The 21,157-nt window shown below is 37.4% G+C and overlaps 4 protein-coding genes across 4 annotated transcripts; all 4 read right to left on the reverse strand.

Annotated features, from left to right (window-relative positions):
* Nucleotides 1-1,828: 1,828 nt before the first annotated feature.
* On the reverse strand, nucleotides 1,829-5,808 carry LOC140947321 (manganese-dependent ADP-ribose/CDP-alcohol diphosphatase-like). The gene has a single exon (XM_073396390.1). It carries the CDS (start codon nucleotides 5,771-5,773, stop codon nucleotides 4,712-4,714), a length of 1,062 nt encoding a protein of 353 aa, XP_073252491.1. The 5' UTR covers nucleotides 5,774-5,808; the 3' UTR covers nucleotides 1,829-4,711.
* Nucleotides 5,809-7,802: 1,994 nt separating this feature from the next.
* On the reverse strand, nucleotides 7,803-9,100 carry LOC140927068 (sentrin-specific protease-like). The gene is made up of 7 exons (XM_073376735.1): nucleotides 9,009-9,100; nucleotides 8,633-8,698; nucleotides 8,432-8,514; nucleotides 8,254-8,329; nucleotides 8,085-8,135; nucleotides 7,946-7,990; nucleotides 7,803-7,862 (listed from the first exon to the last, which is right to left on the reverse strand). Exons 1-7 carry the CDS (start codon nucleotides 9,093-9,095, stop codon nucleotides 7,803-7,805), a joined length of 468 nt encoding a protein of 155 aa, XP_073232836.1. The 5' UTR covers nucleotides 9,096-9,100.
* Nucleotides 9,101-9,165: 65 nt separating this feature from the next.
* Nucleotides 9,166-13,095, reverse strand: LOC140947330 (uncharacterized). The gene is made up of 5 exons (XM_073396402.1): nucleotides 12,716-13,095; nucleotides 10,129-12,126; nucleotides 9,854-9,923; nucleotides 9,561-9,671; nucleotides 9,166-9,249 (listed from the first exon to the last, which is right to left on the reverse strand). Exons 1-5 carry the CDS (start codon nucleotides 12,895-12,897, stop codon nucleotides 9,184-9,186), a joined length of 2,427 nt encoding a protein of 808 aa, XP_073252503.1. The 5' UTR covers nucleotides 12,898-13,095; the 3' UTR covers nucleotides 9,166-9,183.
* On the reverse strand, nucleotides 13,096-15,936 carry LOC140927079 (uncharacterized). Its single transcript, XM_073376744.1, has 5 exons — nucleotides 15,734-15,936; nucleotides 15,435-15,551; nucleotides 14,745-14,888; nucleotides 13,800-14,526; nucleotides 13,096-13,361 (listed from the first exon to the last, which is right to left on the reverse strand). The coding sequence occupies exons 2-5, from the start codon at nucleotides 15,510-15,512 to the stop codon at nucleotides 13,096-13,098; spliced, it is 1,215 nt and encodes a 404-aa protein (XP_073232845.1). The 5' UTR covers nucleotides 15,513-15,551; nucleotides 15,734-15,936.
* Nucleotides 15,937-21,157: the final 5,221 nt, after the last annotated feature.

Consider the following 21,157-nt stretch of genomic DNA (forward strand, 5'->3'; position numbering starts at 1 on the left):
TTTCTCATACTTATTGTAGTTAATGGTTAATGGTGTTACCATTCAGTGAAACCTGTTTAGCAGTACTTTCATATCATTGGTACTATTTTATTTAGTAGCAAACTTTTGCCTTTGCGGATGAAATCCTATGGTGTTACCATTCAAATGAAACATCTTCAGCAGTACTTTCACATGGTACTATTTATTTAGTATGTATTTCTAACTTTTGAGTCTGTGGATGAAATTGTTTTATCCAGTGGATAAAACGATAACTTATTAATGGTTTGCCTGGTACAGTAACTGCTCCGCTATTAAGCTCCCCGAGGAGCTTATTTATTTCAAACACATTAATTTTTTTGAGGGGGGTGGGGGGGGGGGGCGGGGCTCTATAGGGTGGGGCTTATTTCATTCACCAAAGACGATGCTATCAGTTCTTCATAAAAAACTAGAATACAAAGCAGAAAAGCTCAAGTACAAGAAATTGGAGGTCATGCAGCCGAGGATCAAAAACAAATCCAGACTTCCAGTTGGTGAATAAACCATCCCGGATCGGTCCAAATAAAGTTTATACAGTCGTGATTGATTAATATGGTCTATCATTTTTTAGTGAAGAATAATAAGGGGGAGGAGAAGGAGCTTATTAACTTTCTTCCCCTGAAAAAGGGGGGGGGGGGGGCTTATTTGAGAGGGGGCACTTCACAGAGGATTTACAGTATGCTTATCCGCTGGATGGTGATTTATCTGGTGAATAGCACTACAGTCGACTATTTCTTAACCGACACCTCTATAAGACGGACATGTCTGTAAAACGGACACCTAGAGTTGGTCCCTGCCTTTCTTTGCTCCCTCTATTTGACTTACTATAAGACGGACATCTCTCTAAGACAGACAGCTAGTGCCAGTCCCACAGGTGTCCGTCTTAGAGAGACTTGACTGTATTCAACATTAGGACAACTGGGGCCAGGAGGTCTCAGACGCTGATCCTACTCTGACCACAAACTGAATTTGTTCTTGGCCATGTTGGTAAATTGAAAATCCAAGGTTAAATGCTATTAGAACTCATGAAACCGTTCACTGTCCCATTTTTGTTGTTGTACCTTTAAAGGGGCCATCTTGCTTTAAAATGGACCAAGTCTAGCCTTGGGATGAGTATTAAGACAGAATCCATTAGGCTATTGAGTAATTTTAATTTTCAGTGGACAAAAACCTTGTACTGGTCAAGAAGAACACCAAAGAAAATTTCTTTGGTATTATTACAGATGACTAAAAACATCTTTCACTCTTGAAAAATGTAAAAAAGAATGTGATATTGTTTAAATCATTCTAGTACAAGGTTTTTGTCCACAGAACATTAAAACTACTCAATTTCCTGACAGATTGCATCTTATAATCTACTTAAAAGGGTGGGGACAGTTTGACATGCCTCCCTCCCCCAACTGAAACCAAGATGGCACCTGTAATGATAGGCTCTTGATCGTGATGACCTTACGGAAAAATAGGGGACTGTGAACAGTCTAACAACTCACATGCTCTGTTAACATTTAACCCAACTTAGCACTAATCTGACTTCAAACTACTCATCTGAAGATTAATACAGCCCACCAGTTTAAGGGTTTTTAATCTAACCTTGCTCCCACGGTTTCTACATGAAATTTGTTTCATCCTCTCAGCCTTCTTCCTTGAAAGGTGACAAAGTTTAACCCACAAATGTGCCACTTAATTTGCCCTTGTCTAAAAACAAATAACTAAAGCTTAAACTAGGAACACTGTTCAACTTAACTCAAAGATCCGATAACATGAAATTATCCTAAAAAAAAATTAGCTAAGGGAAAGTAAAATTAACACAATCATGAATTAAACCTTTAATCCAGGAAAAGCAATAATTGGCCTTTCAAATATCTGGCCTTTAAGTCCATTTGCTGGATTATTGTTTCATTGTCCCTGAAAAGTCGCTTAAAATAATACAGTTGAACCTCCATTAAGCGGTCAGCTATGAGGCAGCCAGTAACCAAAGTCCCCAAATAATTGTAGAAAATAATGCCAAATTAACCCCCTAGTAAGAGGGGCCACTTTTTGACCATCCCAGTGAGAGTTCTCCCATTGTCATCACCTCTTTTAAGCAGCCATCAAGCACTTGATACACTTAGTTTAACTTTACAGTGTATTTCATGGATAATATGATGGAGGAAAAACACAGTCCAGGATAAAGACAACTGACTGTGGACCAGTAATGCTGCTACCATCATGTGATTGTTTCAAAATAAAGTGATGTTTTCTGCTAAAGATTGTGTTCCTCCATTAAGCAGCCTCTTGCTAGTACCTTGAGGGTGGCCGCTTGATGGTGGTTCAACTAAGTCAATAAATATTTATAAACATTTAATTGTTATAGTGATAACAGCAAGTACTGTAATATTACACTGTAAACAAAGTGATGAAAAAGTACTGAGTTGGCTAACAAAGAACAACAGTATTTACCACTCACTCGAGATCTCAAATAAGTGATTTAAAGATAGAGACATAATCTAAATTCACCTCAATTCACACATTCACATATCTCCACAACACCCTTTGACCAAAACAAAAAACTGCCATAATTTTATTTACCACTGTACAATTTGTTTGTGATCACTTACAAGTATAGAGCGCCTGAAAACTAACCAAAGCATTACAGTCTACTTTCACTTGATAAACAAAGTATTTACATTTACTGAGAATTTCTCTCTTTAGAAAATAAATTAAGTCAAATTCTTGTCAGTAATTTGCTTGGAGGTAAAATAATCATACATACTCCCCAGGAATGTCATAAGGCAGTCTTCTAGGGCACTGTTCTTTCAAACCAAATCAGATGTGTTTAAATTTTATACAATGTTAGTGGTGAATGCTATGTGCGCTGTGATTGGTCTTTGCTCATGATCTAGTTAAGAGGACAGACACACAGATGACATCAAGGAAAACTAGATTCCTTTGGTTTGTTATGTGGTTTTAAGAATATTTGCAACATTATTCTGATTAAGCAAGTGAAAGCCTTGAAAAAACTTTGGCAGGAGCTGTTTTCAAGTGAGAAAAAGGGAGAAACCGAAGAATATTTATAAGAAAACCAGTGACACACTCACCTGTGGCTCGTGTGCCTCTTCTTTGTTTTTACCACATGTTGACATCATCTGTGACCTATCACTGAACAGAGGCACAGACACATGAAATCTAGTTAATAATAATAGAAAGTAAAAAATTTGGAGTGGTTAAGCGTGCAGTAGGTACAGGCTTTAGCATGCACCTGGACAGATTATTTGTAACAAAAAAACACAAAAATCCAAACAATAGAACTCCCAGTGAGATTTTCTTACATGTTTTTTTTAGTTGTTTGTAGTGATGTAACAGCACCTGCAGAAGCAACCAAATTAATCCTCTCACAGTGATATTTTGTCACATGATGAACTCATGCATTTTTATGGATGATTTCCCAAATATTTACACCCAAATATTTTGAATTTGTAACAGGTCTGGATCATTGTTGGCAGCTGTTCCTCCCCTTTTAGAGTAGAATGGAACCATTCCAAATGGCCATCTTTCTATTTACAAATCCATACTTTTTATCTTGTAGGAAAACCAGCAAAACCTCGGGGGGGAAATTAAATAAAACTTTTACAAGGGTAATTTACAAAATAATGTACTGTCAGTCAACTCTCTCTTAAGGACATCTCTCTAAGACAGACACCTGGCGTTCGTCCCTGCCATTTTTCAATCATTTTACTGTAACTATACTCTCTAGAAGACGGACAACGGACCTTTTTAAAACCATGAACGGTCACTTGAGAACTGCTTTAATTATGCAGTGAAAACTATCTCAAAATGGAAATGTGGGTGTTCTACATGACAGTACATTGCAAAATTTTTAAAATTATGTAGTCTTCTCAAGTTCCCAGAGTGCATACTGTTACACTTTTAGACCACAAAGCCGTAAAGGGTTGCTTGTAACGAACTAGCCTACGTATAAGGTGCTGCTAGGAAATAAATAGGCACAAGAAAGAACAGGCACGTGCGAGAGAGGGCCTGTTCTTTCTTGTGCCCATTTATTTCCTAGCACCTGCTACGCAGGCTAGTAATGAATGTTTGATTGCACAATAGGAAAATGATTCCACTTTTCTGTTAGAATGTTCCAGTTTTAGATGTTTTCCATAAAATGAACAGATGTGTATTATTTTCATTGCCATTGGGTTCAGATTAAGTTTTTACTTGTGTCACATAATATTTACCTCAACTCTCTATAAGCCGGACACCTGTCTACGGACAGTTGGGGCCAGTCTAAAAGGTGTCTGTCTTACAGAGAGTTGACTGTAGCCAATGCTCTCAGACTCTAAAACAATGGCTAGCCTTGTAGATTACACTTGTAAAAGTTTTATCAAATTGATCCCAGTTAATGTGGCTACCTCATTAATGCAGACCACAGCCACATTATAAAACCCCAAGATATAAATTTCTCGACAAATTCACCACATCATTACTACCAAGCAAGCCGAAAGTGCACTGATTTCATACCATTCACTCATAAAATAGTCATTTCGTTTACAAAGTCAGCATTGCAAAATTACTATCATAAATATGAGGAAAAAAACCAATCATGAAATAAAAGTATTAGCATTCATGACTTATTAAAGGCCACCAATTTGATAAGTCCAAATTCTTATGGCAGGCTGGTCAACATATTAACTGGGTTCCACAGCATGCAATTCCATCACTTGTGAAATTTCAACACTCGACTTGGCACAACACCAAATCCTTCAATGGCAATAGAGTCATCTTTAACATGCAGTGTGGCAAATGCATTGGAATCCAAAGGGGCTTCTACCACACCATCAAAAACACAGTAATGGACGCCCTTGTCATCAACTGCATAGTCCCATACATGGGTGTGGCCATGAAAGCAGGCGACGACACAATTAAACTGCTGCAACACATCAAGCACATCTTGATAATTCCACAAAAGCGTGACTGGATCCCCAACCTCTGGGTTGAAGGGAACATGGCTAAATATCACAGCTTTCTGCTTATTTGCTTCTGCTTGTGTAAGGACACTGTGAAGCCATGACAACTGCTCTTTGCTGAGAGAACCGTTGAATTTGACAAAGCGCTTTTCAAGACCGTGAAGGCCAACAGGGCTGTGGAGGTCATCATTTTTGTTGTATTTGCGCAGTAGGCTCATAGCATCTTCATACTGCTGGGAGCTTTCGTCCACACCAAGAATACTGATGTCATAGCTATCCAGATAGATAAAGCAGAACTTTGGATGTGGTGTGAACGAGAAGTAGAATGGTTTCTTATTATATCCACTCTCAGGAAAGTTCTCATTCAGCTCAAGGCATGAGTTACTTGGATGAAGGGCAGATCTTTCGAGCTCTTCGCGCGAAAAATTATAAAGCTCATGATTTCCAACGTTATGTACAACAGGCATCTTAGAGGGTAGTTGAGAAAATTCTTTCATGACAGCTTCCAACGCTTCTCGAGAAAAATTTCTTTTATTATCATCTGCATCTACTATTGCAGAATTAAAGCCATCGATTATATCGCCGAGCTGTATTATAAACATCGGCAAATGCTCTTCCGTTTTCCAGTGTGCAACTGCTTTCTGCAAACAACTCAATGCGTTTCGATAACGCCGCCATTTTGTTTTGTGATAATTCTGCCGGTCGTCGAGATCGGCGTACTGTATATCAGTGATCAAACCAAATGAAAATAGATTCTTTCCTTCGATGTCTGGATGGCTGGCCATGCTGGTTTTAGCTATCTGTTTCTTCATGACTGTTGGCAATGAACTGAAGAAAGATGCGACGCAAAACAAACAAATATGTCATGCATCAGCCATCTTGGGTCTCAAAAATCGGCGAATCAGAAGTGGTTTCGCTTGCCTGGGTTTTTTCCCGCAGGGGACTTCCCCCGCGGGGTTTTTTCCTAGCCGCAAGGCTAGGTTTTTTCCCGTCCGAAAAACTTGCTATGTTTGCCACTTTCTTTGTTTCTTTGTTTCTTTCTATTCCGTTTTTTATTTTACTTTATTTATTCAATTTCTTTTTGTTTCCTCCCCTGCTAAGAAATATGCCTACTCTGCGCTTTCAAACGATGAACCGGATCTAGTAAACTCTACAAGGAGCCTTTCAAAAAAGCCTTAAGAAGCTCGATCGCTCCGCGCCGCTCGCTAAGAAACTCGTGAGGTCGACTTGTAGCTTATAAGGTGATACTCGGTAAAGAATTATCAAAAAGTGTCAAATGGTTTCAAAAAACAAAACGTTTCGGGTTTATGACCCTTCTTCAGTGTGAGAAAATACCGTTGTACGGTGTTATGCACTAATCAGCGGCCATCCCGAGGGGGTGGGTGACCCCGGGGAGCAACCGGTGGATCAATCGAGCCGCTTCGCTGTAGTGCCCGACCTCGGTAAACCTTTATCTAGAGAGAAAACCGTTTACATAAAAACCCATAAAATGGACATAAATCGGCCCGCGACCACACAGGAGAGACGTAACACACATTTTGAGTAAGGTAAGCTGTTTTTTATTGAAATCCTTTCATTTTCGTAGGTTACAGAAACGGTAGGTTTTTTTCCCATACAAATCCTTATAATTATTTTGAATGTTACCCAACAATGCCGATGCTCATATTTCGAGCTTGGGCTCGTTGTTATACGATAACAATGACCTGAACCAGGTTGAAAAACAAAGGGGTATCACATCAAAATATTTGAGAAAAAGTCACAATACGTTTTTATGAACTTGAAGCCTCTTAGTCAAGATATAGACATACAACTAAATGCATAAAGACATGAAATTCTTTGTTTGGTACATTGTATTTAATATCTGTCTTGTCATTGGCTGAACCCACACTTAACAAACAATATTATTGCATGAGGTTTTTGAGATATCCGGAATAATCAAGGTAGAAAGTCAGTGTTATCAGCCTAGCCTGATAACACTTGCCGAGACCTTGATGATTTAGGATATTGAAAACCAAATCTAATAATAATAATATAGTTTTATTATACATTGTTGTGAAGAAAATAACGACAAACATATCGTTGCAAGGAACCTAAATTTATTAATATTATTGTTACTGGAAGTCATGCATTGCGTGCACAACCTACAGATTAGTCAGTTATCTGCAGCAGATAACTGACTTATCTGTATGTAGCAACATTGACCTTGATTATACCTAACCTTGCAACAACCTCATGCAATAACCAATAATTAAGAATAATTAAGCTTAATTAATATAAATAGAAACAATTTTCTGTTAATAATAATTTTTAATTGTTATTATTTACTTTCCTTTTTAATGACCTCTGAACAAGGAAATTCAATTAAACTGACAAGTAGGTAGCACTTGTGCTTCGTAAGTTTCTTTTTGTTTGTGGTTAATGATTCCTCAAACTAATTACTAAATCATAACAAAAATACAAACACAATCAATGATTCATGCATGTTTGGAGATTGGGTTAAAATTTTATCATTAATGCATCCTTAATAATTTGTGGCCGATTAATATTACACATGTATTTTATGGAAGTATCTATGAAACAATTTGAAGTTGACCAGGAATATGTTGCTGTGTGTCAAGGCTCTTTCTGGTGTTCTATCTTGTGTCGAAACACTGTGTCTCATATTTTATAGATAACATAAACTAAAGAGTAACCTGGCAACCACTTCAATTCTTTGATACAATGAGTAGTCAATATTGCTCCTTTAATACAGGGCATGTTTCCATAGTACTGATACCATATTGTTTTTTCCACCTTTTTGCATGCCAATTATGTGATATGTTTTGACCAGTTTTGGTACTCTTAGATGAAACCTTGCAATATTTGGTCGTGAACTTTTCTTCGCATTGAAGGCATGTCATCCTGTTAAAAAGAATATAAAAGGTGAAATAAAATAATTTGTTTACAAAAACCTTTGGTTTGTATTACGATACAGGTATACTTGCCTGTTTAAATGCGGGGAGATCCCCTCTGCTCAAGAATTCAGCAAACTAAAAGTGTAAAGAATAATAATTTAATTTCATTATGGCCTTCAATTAATTTCTGAGTCGTTCCAATGCAGTCAACATAGATGTCCAAACTTACCATGCAAACAAACATGCCACAATCATAGGCATTGTACTGTTTTGGTATATCCTGGAAAAAAATATATAAGTATTATAACCCACAAGATTCATGTTATGTCCTTTTGAACCTTATAAAAGTTTTATTTAAGACTGATGATACCATGACACAGCTTTATTCACAGTGATACCTGTGGATATTGATTCAGCCATTGTTCTTCCAGGAAGGTTCTTCCTCGTTTGACACTTTCTTCCTTCACAAAACTCCTACAATGATAGAGGAAAATATTTGTGTTATTGTTTGTCTTAAAAAGCACAAAAACTAAATTATCACTGTAAAACATAGGCACTAAAACACTTGTTAATTACCTGAGATTCTCGTAGAAGGCGCAATCAGCAGATGACTTCATAGAATCCCAGTAAGATATAACCTTTGAGCCGAAATCCACCACCTAATAATAGCACAGTTAAACTGATGTTAGTATTAATTAAGGTACAGTTAAGTAGAGTGGACACTTCAATCAGATAAATGCATTGTTTTCAGACATTTAAACTTTATTCTGTACACACCCCAAGGACCCAGTGACCAGGTAGATGAACTGGAATGAAGATCTTGTCATATTCAAATATGTTGATCTATGGAGGACACAGTAAAAGAGTAATGTTAATAACATCATTTTTTTGAGATGTTGCCAATTTGGCCTTATTGAATGCTTAAAAACTTTTCAAATGTAACATGTATATGTACCAGAAAAGCTCAATGCATTTCCCATATAGATTAGAGAATTTACAAGGATTTGACTAGAAACGTAATTAATTTATACTGATTTTAACATTTGAACTGAGTCACTCAGCCTTCATTAGTCTGGTTGATTTTGCAAGATGACATTATTATCATTATTACATTGACCATAACCATCATGTGATGAGAGTGCGGTATTAATACCTTCTTGGTCCAGTTGGCAAGCCTCTTTGCTCCACATGTAGCCAACTTTTTATAGAAGAAAGTATTCATACAAAGGACTTTAGGCATGTTTGATTTCTAGAAAGAGACCAAAACCCAAGCAGTAGTTAATTACTTTATTTTTGTTATGGTTTCAAACTCTTACTGAAAGTGTTGATTATTCTGTAAATTGACTGACCTCCTTCGATCTCTGATTGATTAGTTCTACGTAGAAATTGATAATCTAAAAGCAAAGGAAAAGGTTGAAATTAATATGGTGAATTTCCACTGTTGCATAATTTTTAGGGGTGTACTCATTTAAATTTTAGTTGCATAGATAATATAGAAGCCATGTATGGCTGCACAGAAAAAGTAAAATTTGAGCGAGGTTCGACTTTTCATTAATGCGCCGCAATCGTCCATACATTGCCTCCATTTTATTTATGTACATAAAATTCTCAGGTCTACACACTTAAAAATTAAAGAAATGTGTCTTATAATATGATGTTTTAAGTTTAGTTTAAGTTTTTTATTTTTTCAAGTTCAAAGGGGTACCTGATCATTAAGCTCTTCCCCATCATGAAGTCTATTTAAGTCTTGGTTTGTGAGCGTGATGTTGAATTTATTGAGTACTGCTTCTGCTTCTTCGGTGTCACATTTTGTAGACTGAAAGTACCAGAATATTACTCATTGGAGTAATGCATTTCGTTTTCAAAAGTCAAATAAAAGGTTATGACCCATAATGTATTACGCAAATTAATATTAATGAATGGAAAAGGAAAATAAAAATGTTGAAAATAAAATGTCAAAGAAATTTCCTTGTTCACTTTTTAATAAAAATTCTTTACCTTTTTATTTGCTGTTTGACCAATGTTGAGTCCTCCTGGCCTTTTCCTGCATGCTTGCTGGATCATCTCACTACAACCAAAGTGGAATGTATACAACATCATTATCTGTATAATAAGATTATTCAACAAAACAAAAAAGTTGGGTCAAGTTTACCAGCATGCTTAATCAAATATTTATGTTTCTCACTGATGTCCTAGTGAGTATTGCCTTGGTCATAAGCTCATCTTTTTAGAATATAATGGAGTGTACTATGCGTGGTGAGTTGTTTTCTTACCTTTGAAAAGAAACATCCTTTTGTTCAGATGATACTCCACTGGTCATCCTAGACAAGCAGCTGTTTTTTTGTGGTTGGCCATAATCTTTGTTGGATACGGCAACAGGTAGCAACTCAAAGGAGCGATCAGCCATGGATAAGCTGTCCACTGACTTTTGAATGGCAGTCTCCAAACCATTTTGTCCAACAAAGGTTCTGACATGGTTCACTAATGAATCTACTGTAGGGAAGGACATAATCACTGCAGTTCCATTTCCATCCACAAACCCCTTCTGATTTCTTGCGTGAGGGTCAAACAGATTGTAATAACCATCTGGTAGCTTACAAACAGCCACTGTAAATTCCGGGAACCTCAGCCAAGTGCCTGAGTTGTTTAGGAGGGCATTTTGTAATGCTACCTTCAGAGGTAAAAATGGTGGGTTGCTTGACAAGGAGAAGATATCACCACTGAGTATCCCTTGAGGGAATAGAATGGAGTCACCTTCCCCCAACAGTTTAACAGCCTTTGAAACATCTTCAAATGACAACCTCTCCCCTGGGCATTTTAGGACTTTGGTTAAAGCTGTATGTAGTTTATCTCCAACACTCAGAACTGCATCAATTGTTGCTTTGCTTTGTTTTTCACCAGGACATGTTAAGTAATGAAGCAGGAAGGTTAAACTATTGCTTGTGCATTGCTTGCCCCTGTTACTATCAGAGAATTTCTCATTCTGCTGGCTCATGGATCCTTGAACAACTTTAACAGGAACAAACTTCTTTTCTGCAGGGGATGGCTTTCCCTCTGTTGATTGCTGTAGCAGTGAAGGGAATGATGATAGGTCTGAATATAATGGATTATCATTGCCGAGAGCTGCATGTACCTGTGATGTGGGAAATGAAGGTTGGTTTGGCATGGGGGCTGCAGGTGTTGTATCTTTCCCCTCAAGTACCTCAGGTTGGCCTGGCAGTGAAGGAGATACTGATATTGTTGGCTTACATACAGGTGCTGATTCTGTTCTCTTGGCCTGAGCCATCTGTGGTAGTAATAAGGGAGGCGCCAATGAAGCTGGATCTATTGTCTCGGTTTGAGCCGTTTTTTGTGAGAGCGATGGAGTTGCAGTTCTTCTCGGTACAGACGCCGCCCTTTTCTCTTTTTTCTTGCTTGACATGCTTTGACTAGGCTTTAGTAGATGTGGTTTTCTTTTCCGGTTTTCTTTGTTTGTTGTGTTGTCCTTCCTCAATTTCTTTCGAGGGGGGAGGTCTGCATACTTCACGGCAGTTAACACTCTCTTGTTGGTCTTTACTTTTCTCTGGCAATTTTTTTCTAACAAAAGCCCACCCTCTGATGGAACTTGGGGGCGAAAGCTAAGAAGACTTGCTGTTAGTGAAGCCTGCAGATCTTTAAGAGCATCCTCTTTCTCGCACAGGTATGTCAAATCTCTAAGTTGGGCGAGGAGCTCCCTACATTGGAGGGCTTGCTTCTTCACATTCAAGGCTGTATTCTTCTTTGTTTCTGTTATTTTATTGACAGTTGTCTCTAGTGATTCATTTTCTTCCACTTCATAGTCAGTTTCTTCAATATTATGGTTAGTAGTTTGGGACATTGATATATTATTTCCCATGACTGACTCCTCATTGTCAAGTTGAAAATATGGGCTTAGCCTGTAAAGGGAAGAAAGGGAGTCCCAGCTGTACTCAGGCGCAAAATTGCGAAAGATGGCACACATGTGCTTGCAGGGTAGGTGGTGCTCGGTCCAGTCTGGGCAGGTACAAAAGGGCATGCTGTTGTCATCTCCAAAGCAGGCTTTGTATGTTGACTTTTGATTGTCACTTTTAATTGTAAACGTTGGTGTTTGATCTGGAAGGACTTCAATGTCTTCTTTGGGCACATTGAGAGAATTGTCCAGACGCATTCTGACATGGTCAACAAATGCACGTGGGCGGTTGTGGAGCCACTGTGGAAGTGATTGGTTATACTGCTTGAACTCCCCAGAGTAACGTTGATTTAATGATAGATAGCTGGAAGGTAATTAAGTATTCTGTTTTCTTTTGGTATGACATGTGACTGAGCATGCTAAATCTGAATAACAAGCATACACCTCAGTAAATAGAACTGTCCTTAAGTGGGCCTGGTTGTTAGCTGCAGTTGTCATGTACAGCCAGTATTTGTAAGCTTTTCTTATCTAAACTAGCAATTTAGAGATAGGCAGACAGGGAAACTGCTCACCTCCTACATTCATAGATGTACTTGATGGTGGAAAATTTAATCACATTTCAACCAAATGAAATGTGCGTTTGTTCTGTTGTATTTTTCTGACAGTATGTGTACATGTAGGTTATGGTGCCAACACAGAAGAATGCTCATCATTGTGAACAACTCTACTCCTGTGTAAGAATTGGCCTAAGGGCAGTGTTAAACTCAGTTCAAACCAAGTTAGTAGACAGTTTGCAGCATTCTTCATCAATGTCTTAGCCACTAACTTATAGAGTACAAGCGGTCAAGTAATGCTACAGTTACTGTCCAGTAAGGAAATGTGGGAAATGCAATGAATGAAAGAATATATCTACTGATGGAAAGTAAAATGGTATACTGTTGCATAAAACAAACCTTCGGAAACTTGAAGGTAGAAACTGTGTCACTAGCACTGTGAGCATCCCTGAAAGGCTTGTATCACGTTGCTTAGCAAGGAAGTCGTACTTGAATGACCAGTTCTGTCTTTTGATACCATTATTGGTATTGATTGCCACATTGAATTGATCTTTGCGATAAGCCCAAACCCATCTCTTCATGAATAAGTAGGAACAAAATACAGTACATAAGTGAGGTATATTACGGAGAAGGATATTAAAACAATATGTAAGCCTTCTAGTGTAGAGGTAAATTTCATAACAAAATATAATAAGTAGCTTTGATTTTTAAATGAAAATCATAAAATAATGGTACAAGAATTTTGCCTTGGTCAGTACAGATGTAACATAATGAAACAATTAATAGATCTCCCTTTCATTTACCTTGTTCTCACAAAGCCACCTTTTTTCAAACCAGTTTCTGAGATCACTGTTGGTCTTCCAGTATTGACTTTCCATTAGAGATTGTGATGCTTTCTCATAAGCAGTTTCAGTGGGAGCCTTTGCTAGGTTCTTCAACAAAGCTAGGACTTCTTCTTTGCCCTGTACTAGTCCATGGCTGGACGTGTTTAACCATCGTTGCCAGGCTTGGAGGCGATGGAAGTCACAGATGTACACAGTGCATTCTAACATTCAAAAAAGAAAAAATCTGTCCTTAAAGATAATTCTTTGAGACAGACCGATCACTCTTTAAACATAGGCTGTAATTAATGAGGTCACACACCAGATGTGATATGGAAACATTTGTAGAAAATGAATAATAGGGCAAGGTGAAAAGGTTATTTTCCCCACCCAACTTACTACATGTATCTGATTCAGGCTCATGATTCTCAACCAAAGCTGGCCCATTTTGGGTAACTGCTCACCCACCCCATCCTTAACCCAACATTGCTGTTGACTTACTCTCTTAGGGAAAACTTTCGGAGGGATAGGGTAGGTGGGCAGTTTCTCAGAATTTCAGGGATTATTGTGGAACTGTTTTGCTAATTAAATAAAGTATTTTAATGATAATCTCAAGTTTGTTATGTTATAAATTCATTTTTGGCAGCATTTTTAAAACTCACGGTTAAAAACTTCTTCAATTGCTTTAATTTCAGGATCGCTGAAGTCGGTCATGAAAAATCTTGGCGACCATTGTGGGTTCCACTCACGTAACACATCAAGTGCTTCAGCAATTGCCTGCCTGGTCTCGCGCTGTATGACAAATGATCCAACAACACAGTAATTGACATTAGTTTTGATGCACAAAAAGAATAGAGGAAGGGCATATCTGGAAGTTTTGTAGGTGGCATCAAGGAGGCAAATTTCATTGCCATATTTTTCGATTAGTGTTCTCTGCCAGTGGGTTTGGTGAACAAACAGCAGATCAGTAGACTGTTTGCCAGCATGTAAATCTGCATCATTCATCTGCCACATAATGTCATCCTCCTCCAACACTTCTGGTGCTGACTCAAAACTTTCTGATGCAGACTTCGTACTTGGTCGCAGAAAGAATTTATCTTGGGGGGATTCTTGTTGCCATTCAGCAATCTTATGGGCCAGTTCCTCTTGATCAATCTTGGAGTGAAGCATCTGTATAGAGGCCGTGTACATGATGTTATATATGTCATTACGACTTGGGAAAAAACGGCGGTTACCAGGATCTGGCAGAGGTAAACCATCATAAAGCTCCTTTTTTACATAGAAGCCTAGATGCCTCTCCATCTCTGCAACGCTAGTGACACCATCTTTTACTAGTTCGTTCACTTTCTTCACAACTCTGTCGTCAATGCGTTGCATTAATCCAGCTCTCTAAAATTAATAAAATGTCATATTTGCCTATTAATAAATGAATTATTTCCAGAATTTTTGTTTGTTAACTTCTATGTAAGTCTGGAGGTCAAAGGCTTGAGGGTGCCTAATGGGAAATTAAATTTTTTACGGTGTGATCTTGTTTTTAAGGGACTTCCACCTCCTATCAACAGGTTTTAAATTGTATTTCTCTGCACAAACCAGAATTCCGCACAAACCTGCCCAAAAGGATGGTTCTTGTGCTCATCAGTTTTTGGCAGAGAAATGTATATGCGACGTTCCCCCTCAGCTTTTCCCTGCTGTAAATCACTCCTGAGCTTTTTTGATGCTTCTTCCTTTCTGGATTTTGTCTCTGATTCAATCTGTTATGAGTAAATAAATTTTTAATGTAATTAATAATTATTCCATGATAAAGTGAGGGGTACTATAACCCATTTTGAATTTTAAAGATGATATCCAAAACAGTACTTGTAACATCCAATGTATGAAATAATCTAAATTTTAGAGACAAGCATAAAAAAGTCCTTAGTGATTAGTTATCTCTGCTCCAGTACATAGGTGATTAGTTTCTCCAGACAACAGAAGTCTAAGTGGTAGTAACAATTATTATCATCTCTACCATCATGGTCATTAGATGTAATTTATTCTAATTGGGGCAGTGCAGCCCCCCCCCCCTCCCCCCTCAGTTTTGACAACAAGCATACCAATTCTTCGAGGAGTATGCTGGGGTATATTGGGCAGGGGTTTATCTCTGGAGACCTGGAACCCTTAGCCTGAAAACTTCCACCAATTGATTCCCTGCATGGAAACATTAGCATTTACTCTCATTCCCAGTTTTCTAGTGTTCATATTATAATTTGTAGGAACAATGGTTATTGTTGTTGTACTGTTACAATTTCATCCCAAACCTTGTATGTTGGGTATACAATAATTTCCCGCATGTGTATTTGGGCAGTGCAGTTGCACTTCTTAGTGTTTTGCACCATGTATCTTCTTTTCCCACAATAATCATGATCTCCAGATGCCTGAAAAAAAAAAAAAACAAAACATCAGTAACAAAATTAGAGAAAACTGAGAGATGTTTAAAGGTGTATGGAGTGGTGTTACAATGACATTTCTGATCCACCCATTTACAAGACTTATGCTTTCATCAAAACCACAGAAAATTACGTTCATTTGCATAAGTGCTATTGTTCCGTTACCTTACCTTTTTCTTAGCATATTTTTCCTTCAAGGCCTTGTTGCGATCAGGTCCATTTTGACATTCAAAAAGCTTGGCACCCAAGATGACAAAAGGAATGCCATCAAAGTTAAGATTTGTTCCCTTCGTTTGTTGTACATCTTTCCAAAAGATCCGATGTGAAAAATTAGACTGGTGATGGTCCTGATGATGATCTTAGAATACAAAAATGCACAAGCGTTTTCATGTTTCACTGTATCACATAGCTTACAACAGTGTCTTTTTTCCAGATTTTGGTTCTTTAAAAATCAAGAGGTGTTGATTGTCATAGAGGTCACTATTAGGGTGTTCAGGACCCCCTCCCCCCCCCCCCGGTTGGGGGCGGGGTGGAGGGTGCTGCTGAGTCCTTGGAACTCTGCAGCTGATCCTGACAAATAGAAAGGACCTTGCAATCCTCAGTGATAATTAAAAGCAAAGAGGGAGTTGGGTTTTGCTCCTAAGCTTGATTGAGAAAAATGTACAAAAAATTATATTGTCTCTGATTCAGAGATAAGGGTGATTTTCTTACCCTGTACCAGTTAGAGTGACAACAAGCAAACCCTGTTAAGTGGCAGATGCCCATATAGAGCATAATTTATAGTGTATGCAAGGGAGTAACCTCTAATGACTTGGGGGGACTTGTCTACTGTGCACAATACATCCCGGGGGGCGGGGGTACTGCCATATATGGGCTATATAGGTATGTGCCGCTGTGAAGGGTATGGTTTTCAAGCAGTTTACTCTAGGATAGGGTATATGAATCAGAACATTTGGGTTTAGAATAGGGTATCATTTTTCAGGAAACTGATCAGTTGGTTGAAGATTTTGTCTAGACTAGGGAAACAGCTACTCTAGGATAGGGGAGATTTGGGGAGTTTACTCTAGTATAGGGTAGCAAAATTTAGCTGAATTAGCTCTGGTATAGGTTAAGGGTTCCAGGGTCTCAGCGGCACATCCCCACCCAGAAATTCCTAAAGTACCTCCCCCCCTGGGAATACATATTCCATCGATTTCCATAGTCCCTCAATCCAAAAAAAAATTAATTTCAGGTAATACAAATGTACAAATAGTGATTTTAAGCCAAATGATTCTTCATGCATTAATCAAGTTGTTCCCCAGTACTCATTCTTGAGGCATTATTAAAACATTTATATTGAAACAAGAATGCTCATTAAAAAGTACATTTATAGATGTATGACATATACACCTTTAAGATTTCTTGTCATAGAAGTGCTTCCAAATCCCTTTGTTTGCTTAATAACGGTAAAGGTCGAAGTGGTGGCGACTTCATATGCTTTTAAGACCCTCGTGGCGTCATCAAGGCTTAACACATAACCAGAATAATCCGATAACTTCTTGGTAAAAAGATCACTCCACGTGTTCGAATTTACCGCCATTTTTTTTTTTAACATGGAATATATGCATATTTTACCGAACAGCCGCAGACATAACAAACTGTCGTAGACCTCTATCCAGCCATCTACCCTTCCAAACCTGGTCCAAGTCGTTGTTACTGCTGCCGGGCATCAGTCGGCAGCAGACCATATTCTTGACGCATTTGAGATTTTTGGTTCGATGGACTGTGACTGCAGCGCTGTGCAGTAAGCGGTTTGCTTAGCTGCCGCGCCTGTTTTTCTCTTAAGAGCAACCCGCCATTTTGTTTTGCTCTCATGTGAGATCTGTGCAGAAATCGTAGTTTATCGGATGCTTGCTGTCTTTTTAAACGGCCTAAACGGTAAGAACAGTTGAAGACGTATTGTACGGAACATTTGTTTGGGTTAATTTTTTTTATTCAGGTTTCAAGATTAGTTATAGCGAGTATTCTTTTGTCACACAGATTGTTATCTTGGTAATCAGGATTGTAAGTTACGTAAGTGAACAGCATGTGCTGTACATCTACCAGACCTGTGAATAAACAAGTTTTGGCCTTTACGTCATTTGTTCGCAACTCATCTCATCGATCCTGTGTACGATGATTGTTCGATGAAGAAACAGCCTATCAGCACTGCTGTTGTTTTAGAATTTCATGAATTATTTTATTAAAATGAATTACAAAATGGTATTGAAACCTTAGCGAGTTATATGAATGTAAGCGTATTTGTCATCGTGATCGGTTCATTTTTTATATTACGCTCTGAGTGTTTCATAATGCCAGCAAGTTATGGGGCGCCGTTTGTAAAAAAATGATTTAGCTTAATTTTGTCATTTTTTTCGTTATTTATTAAATAAAGTTTTCTGATATGATATCATACGTCAATGATTTGATATAATAAATGTTGATTTCAAATCACGCGTTTGTGATTTGATATAATAAATTATTATTTAAAATCATGCATTTATGATTTGATATAATAAATTCTGATTTCAAATCATACCTTTATGATTTGTTATAATAAATTATTTTTTCAAATCATACCTTTATGATTTGATATAATAAATATTGATTTCAAATCATAAGTTTATGATTTGATATAATAAATCCTGATTTCAAATCATAAGTTTATGATTTGATATAATAAATCCTGATTTCAAATCATTCGTTTATGATTTGATATAGTAAATCCTGATTTCAAATCATAAGTTTATGATTTCATATAATAAGTTCTGATTTTAAATCATAAGTTTATGATTTGATATAATAAGTCCTGATTTCAAATCATAAGTATATGATTTCATATAATAAAAATCATTATTTGATATCAGTAAAACCATGATTTAATTTAATAAGTAATAAGTAACCGCGTGATTTGGCACGTGGGTTACTAGCGCGGGAATAATCGCAAAGATGGCGACACAACCAGATCAGCTATCGAGGTAAATCGCTTCTGCGGTCTCTAGAGCCGTAGAAAGGGCGGTTGACCAAGCTTTGGCATCCCTTCCAAGCCTTCCTGGCAATTCAGGTTTTGCTCCTGCGACACAAGAGGTATGTAACATTGATGTATCACTGCTAAAGCATCGCAGTCGCTGCCGGGGTGATGACCTGTATGTCGATGTGTCTTGCTGAATGACAGATGAATTATCAAATTCATTCAATTAATTTCTCTACTATGTAAATTTTCCACCAGTCGGACAGGTAAATCAGTTTCTCGCCTTACTTTGTTAAATAAAAACAATCATTCACTGTATGTTATTTTAGTATGGCTACCAAAAGGACATAAAAAAAGGAAGCAAACACATCTAATTTAACTGACATGGTATTAACCATGAGCCGCATGTGTCACGCAATGCGCCAGACAAGCGAAAGGTCCAAAAGTCCTCTTTCCCTCGTAAATATAGTTATAGCTTTCCGATTAACATGCAACCCCCCTAACTAACGATGCAGTGCAACATGTAAGAAATAGATGAGGCGCTTGGAAGACATCAATAATGATTTTTTTGCTAATCACATCGACACACAGGTCATCACCCCGGCAGCGACTGGGATGCTTTAGCAGTGATACATCAATGTTACATACCTCTTGTGTAGGAGGAGCAAAACCTGAATTGCCAGGAAGGCTCGGAAGGGATGCCAAAGCTTGGTCAACCGCCCTTTCTACGGCTCTAGAGACCGCAAAAGTGATTGACTTCGATAGCTGATCTGGTTGTGTCGCCATCTTTGCGATTATTCCCGCGCTAGTAACCCACGTGCCAAGTCACGCGGTTACTTATTACTTATTAAATTAAATCATGGTTTTACTGATATCAAATAATGATTTTTATTATATGAAATCATATACTTATGATTTGAAATCAGGACTTATTATATCAAATCATAAACTTATGATTTAAAATCAGAACTTATTATATGAAATCATAAACTTATGATTTGAAATCAGGATTTACTATATCAAATCATAAACGAATGATTTGAAATCAGGATTTATTATATCAAATCATAAACTTATGATTTGAAATCAGGATTTATTATATCAAATCATAAACTTATGATTTGAAATCAATATTTATTATATCAAATCATAAAGGTATGATTTGAAAAAATAATTTATTATAACAAATCATAAAGGTATGATTTGAAATCAGAATTTATTATATCAAATCATAAACGCATGATTTTAAATAATAATTTATATTATCAAATCACAAACGCATGATTTGAAATCAACATTTATTATATCAAATCATTGACGTATGATATCATATCACAAAACTTTATTTAATAAATAACGAAAAAAATGACAAAATTAAGTTAAATCATTTTTTTTACAAACGGCGCCCCATAGCAAGTGTAAGTTATTGACTTTAATAAAAGAGAATTTATATGTTCAACTGTTCTACAAACTGTCTTTGTCCTATTCGCTTCACAACTAACGGCAGCACTTCCCTTCTCAATGAGAACTTCTAGTTTAAATATTCCTCATAGTATTTCTTAAATAACAACGAGCGAGGCTACGAGAAGGAACTCACACAAGGATACGATGTTCAGTTCATTTTATTAACAATTATACATAATTAATAGACCTTGTCATGGTTTTGGACGCCATCTTGACGAGTAGGCAAACGCGTGAGAAATTACAGTGTTTGTATGAGAATCTAATGTCGAATAATTTCCGTAAAACGGCTGTTCTGAAAAAAATATCAATTGTAAACTAAAGCTACAAAGCAAAGGATTATCCTAAAACAATTTGGGGCGTACCTGTGCTTATATTTCACCAGAGGCTTGCTATAGATTTTCCATATATTTGTCTGTAATTTCTCCAGGACTTTCTTACAGACAAATGTATAGAAAATTTTAAAAAGTGGTTCTACGTCTTCTAGTGCATGTAACGCCCTCAAATTTTTTCAGGAGAATCCTTAGGAGTGAAGCTTTAGTTTACAAATCATATTTTTTTCAGAACAGCCCTTCTAAGGAAATTATTCGACATTAGATTCTCATACAAACACTGTAATTTCTCACGCGTTTGCCTACTCGTCAAGATGGCGTCGAAAACCGTGACAAGGTCTATTTTATTTACTTGCGTCCTTACCATTATCTCCGCACTAGCTGACAAAAATTCAAGAAGAAAGACTGCATTCGGGTGGGGGTGGTGAACTTGGTAGTTTGTTTGTCCCGACGATCTTGGCCATCGTGACGTCACGAAGAGAGAAGCGCGCAACTTCGAGGAGTTTTCCAAAATGGCGCCGTTGCCATTTCCAAATGCTACTTTTAAAGTTGGTTTTCCTGGATACTGACTCTCCAAAATGGTCTTTTTCACGGTAGGATAGTGCAGTTCCAACATCTCTTTCCGAGCAGGTGAGTGAAATGTGCATTAATCCGAAAAATAACGCGTATGAGAGTTGTAAACAGTTTCGGTCAATTTCCTCGAGTGGAATAATGTGCCGCAAAAGTTTGCATGTTCGCACAGTAATATCGCATTTTCTCGTAATCGGTGGGGTGTTGAACATCGAAACTTGGCATGAGGGTAGGTTACTTCT

The sequence above is a fragment of the Porites lutea genome, chromosome 1 (genome assembly GCF_958299795.1).
Source record: "Porites lutea chromosome 1, jaPorLute2.1, whole genome shotgun sequence".
NCBI lineage: Eukaryota > Metazoa > Cnidaria > Anthozoa > Scleractinia > Poritidae > Porites > Porites lutea.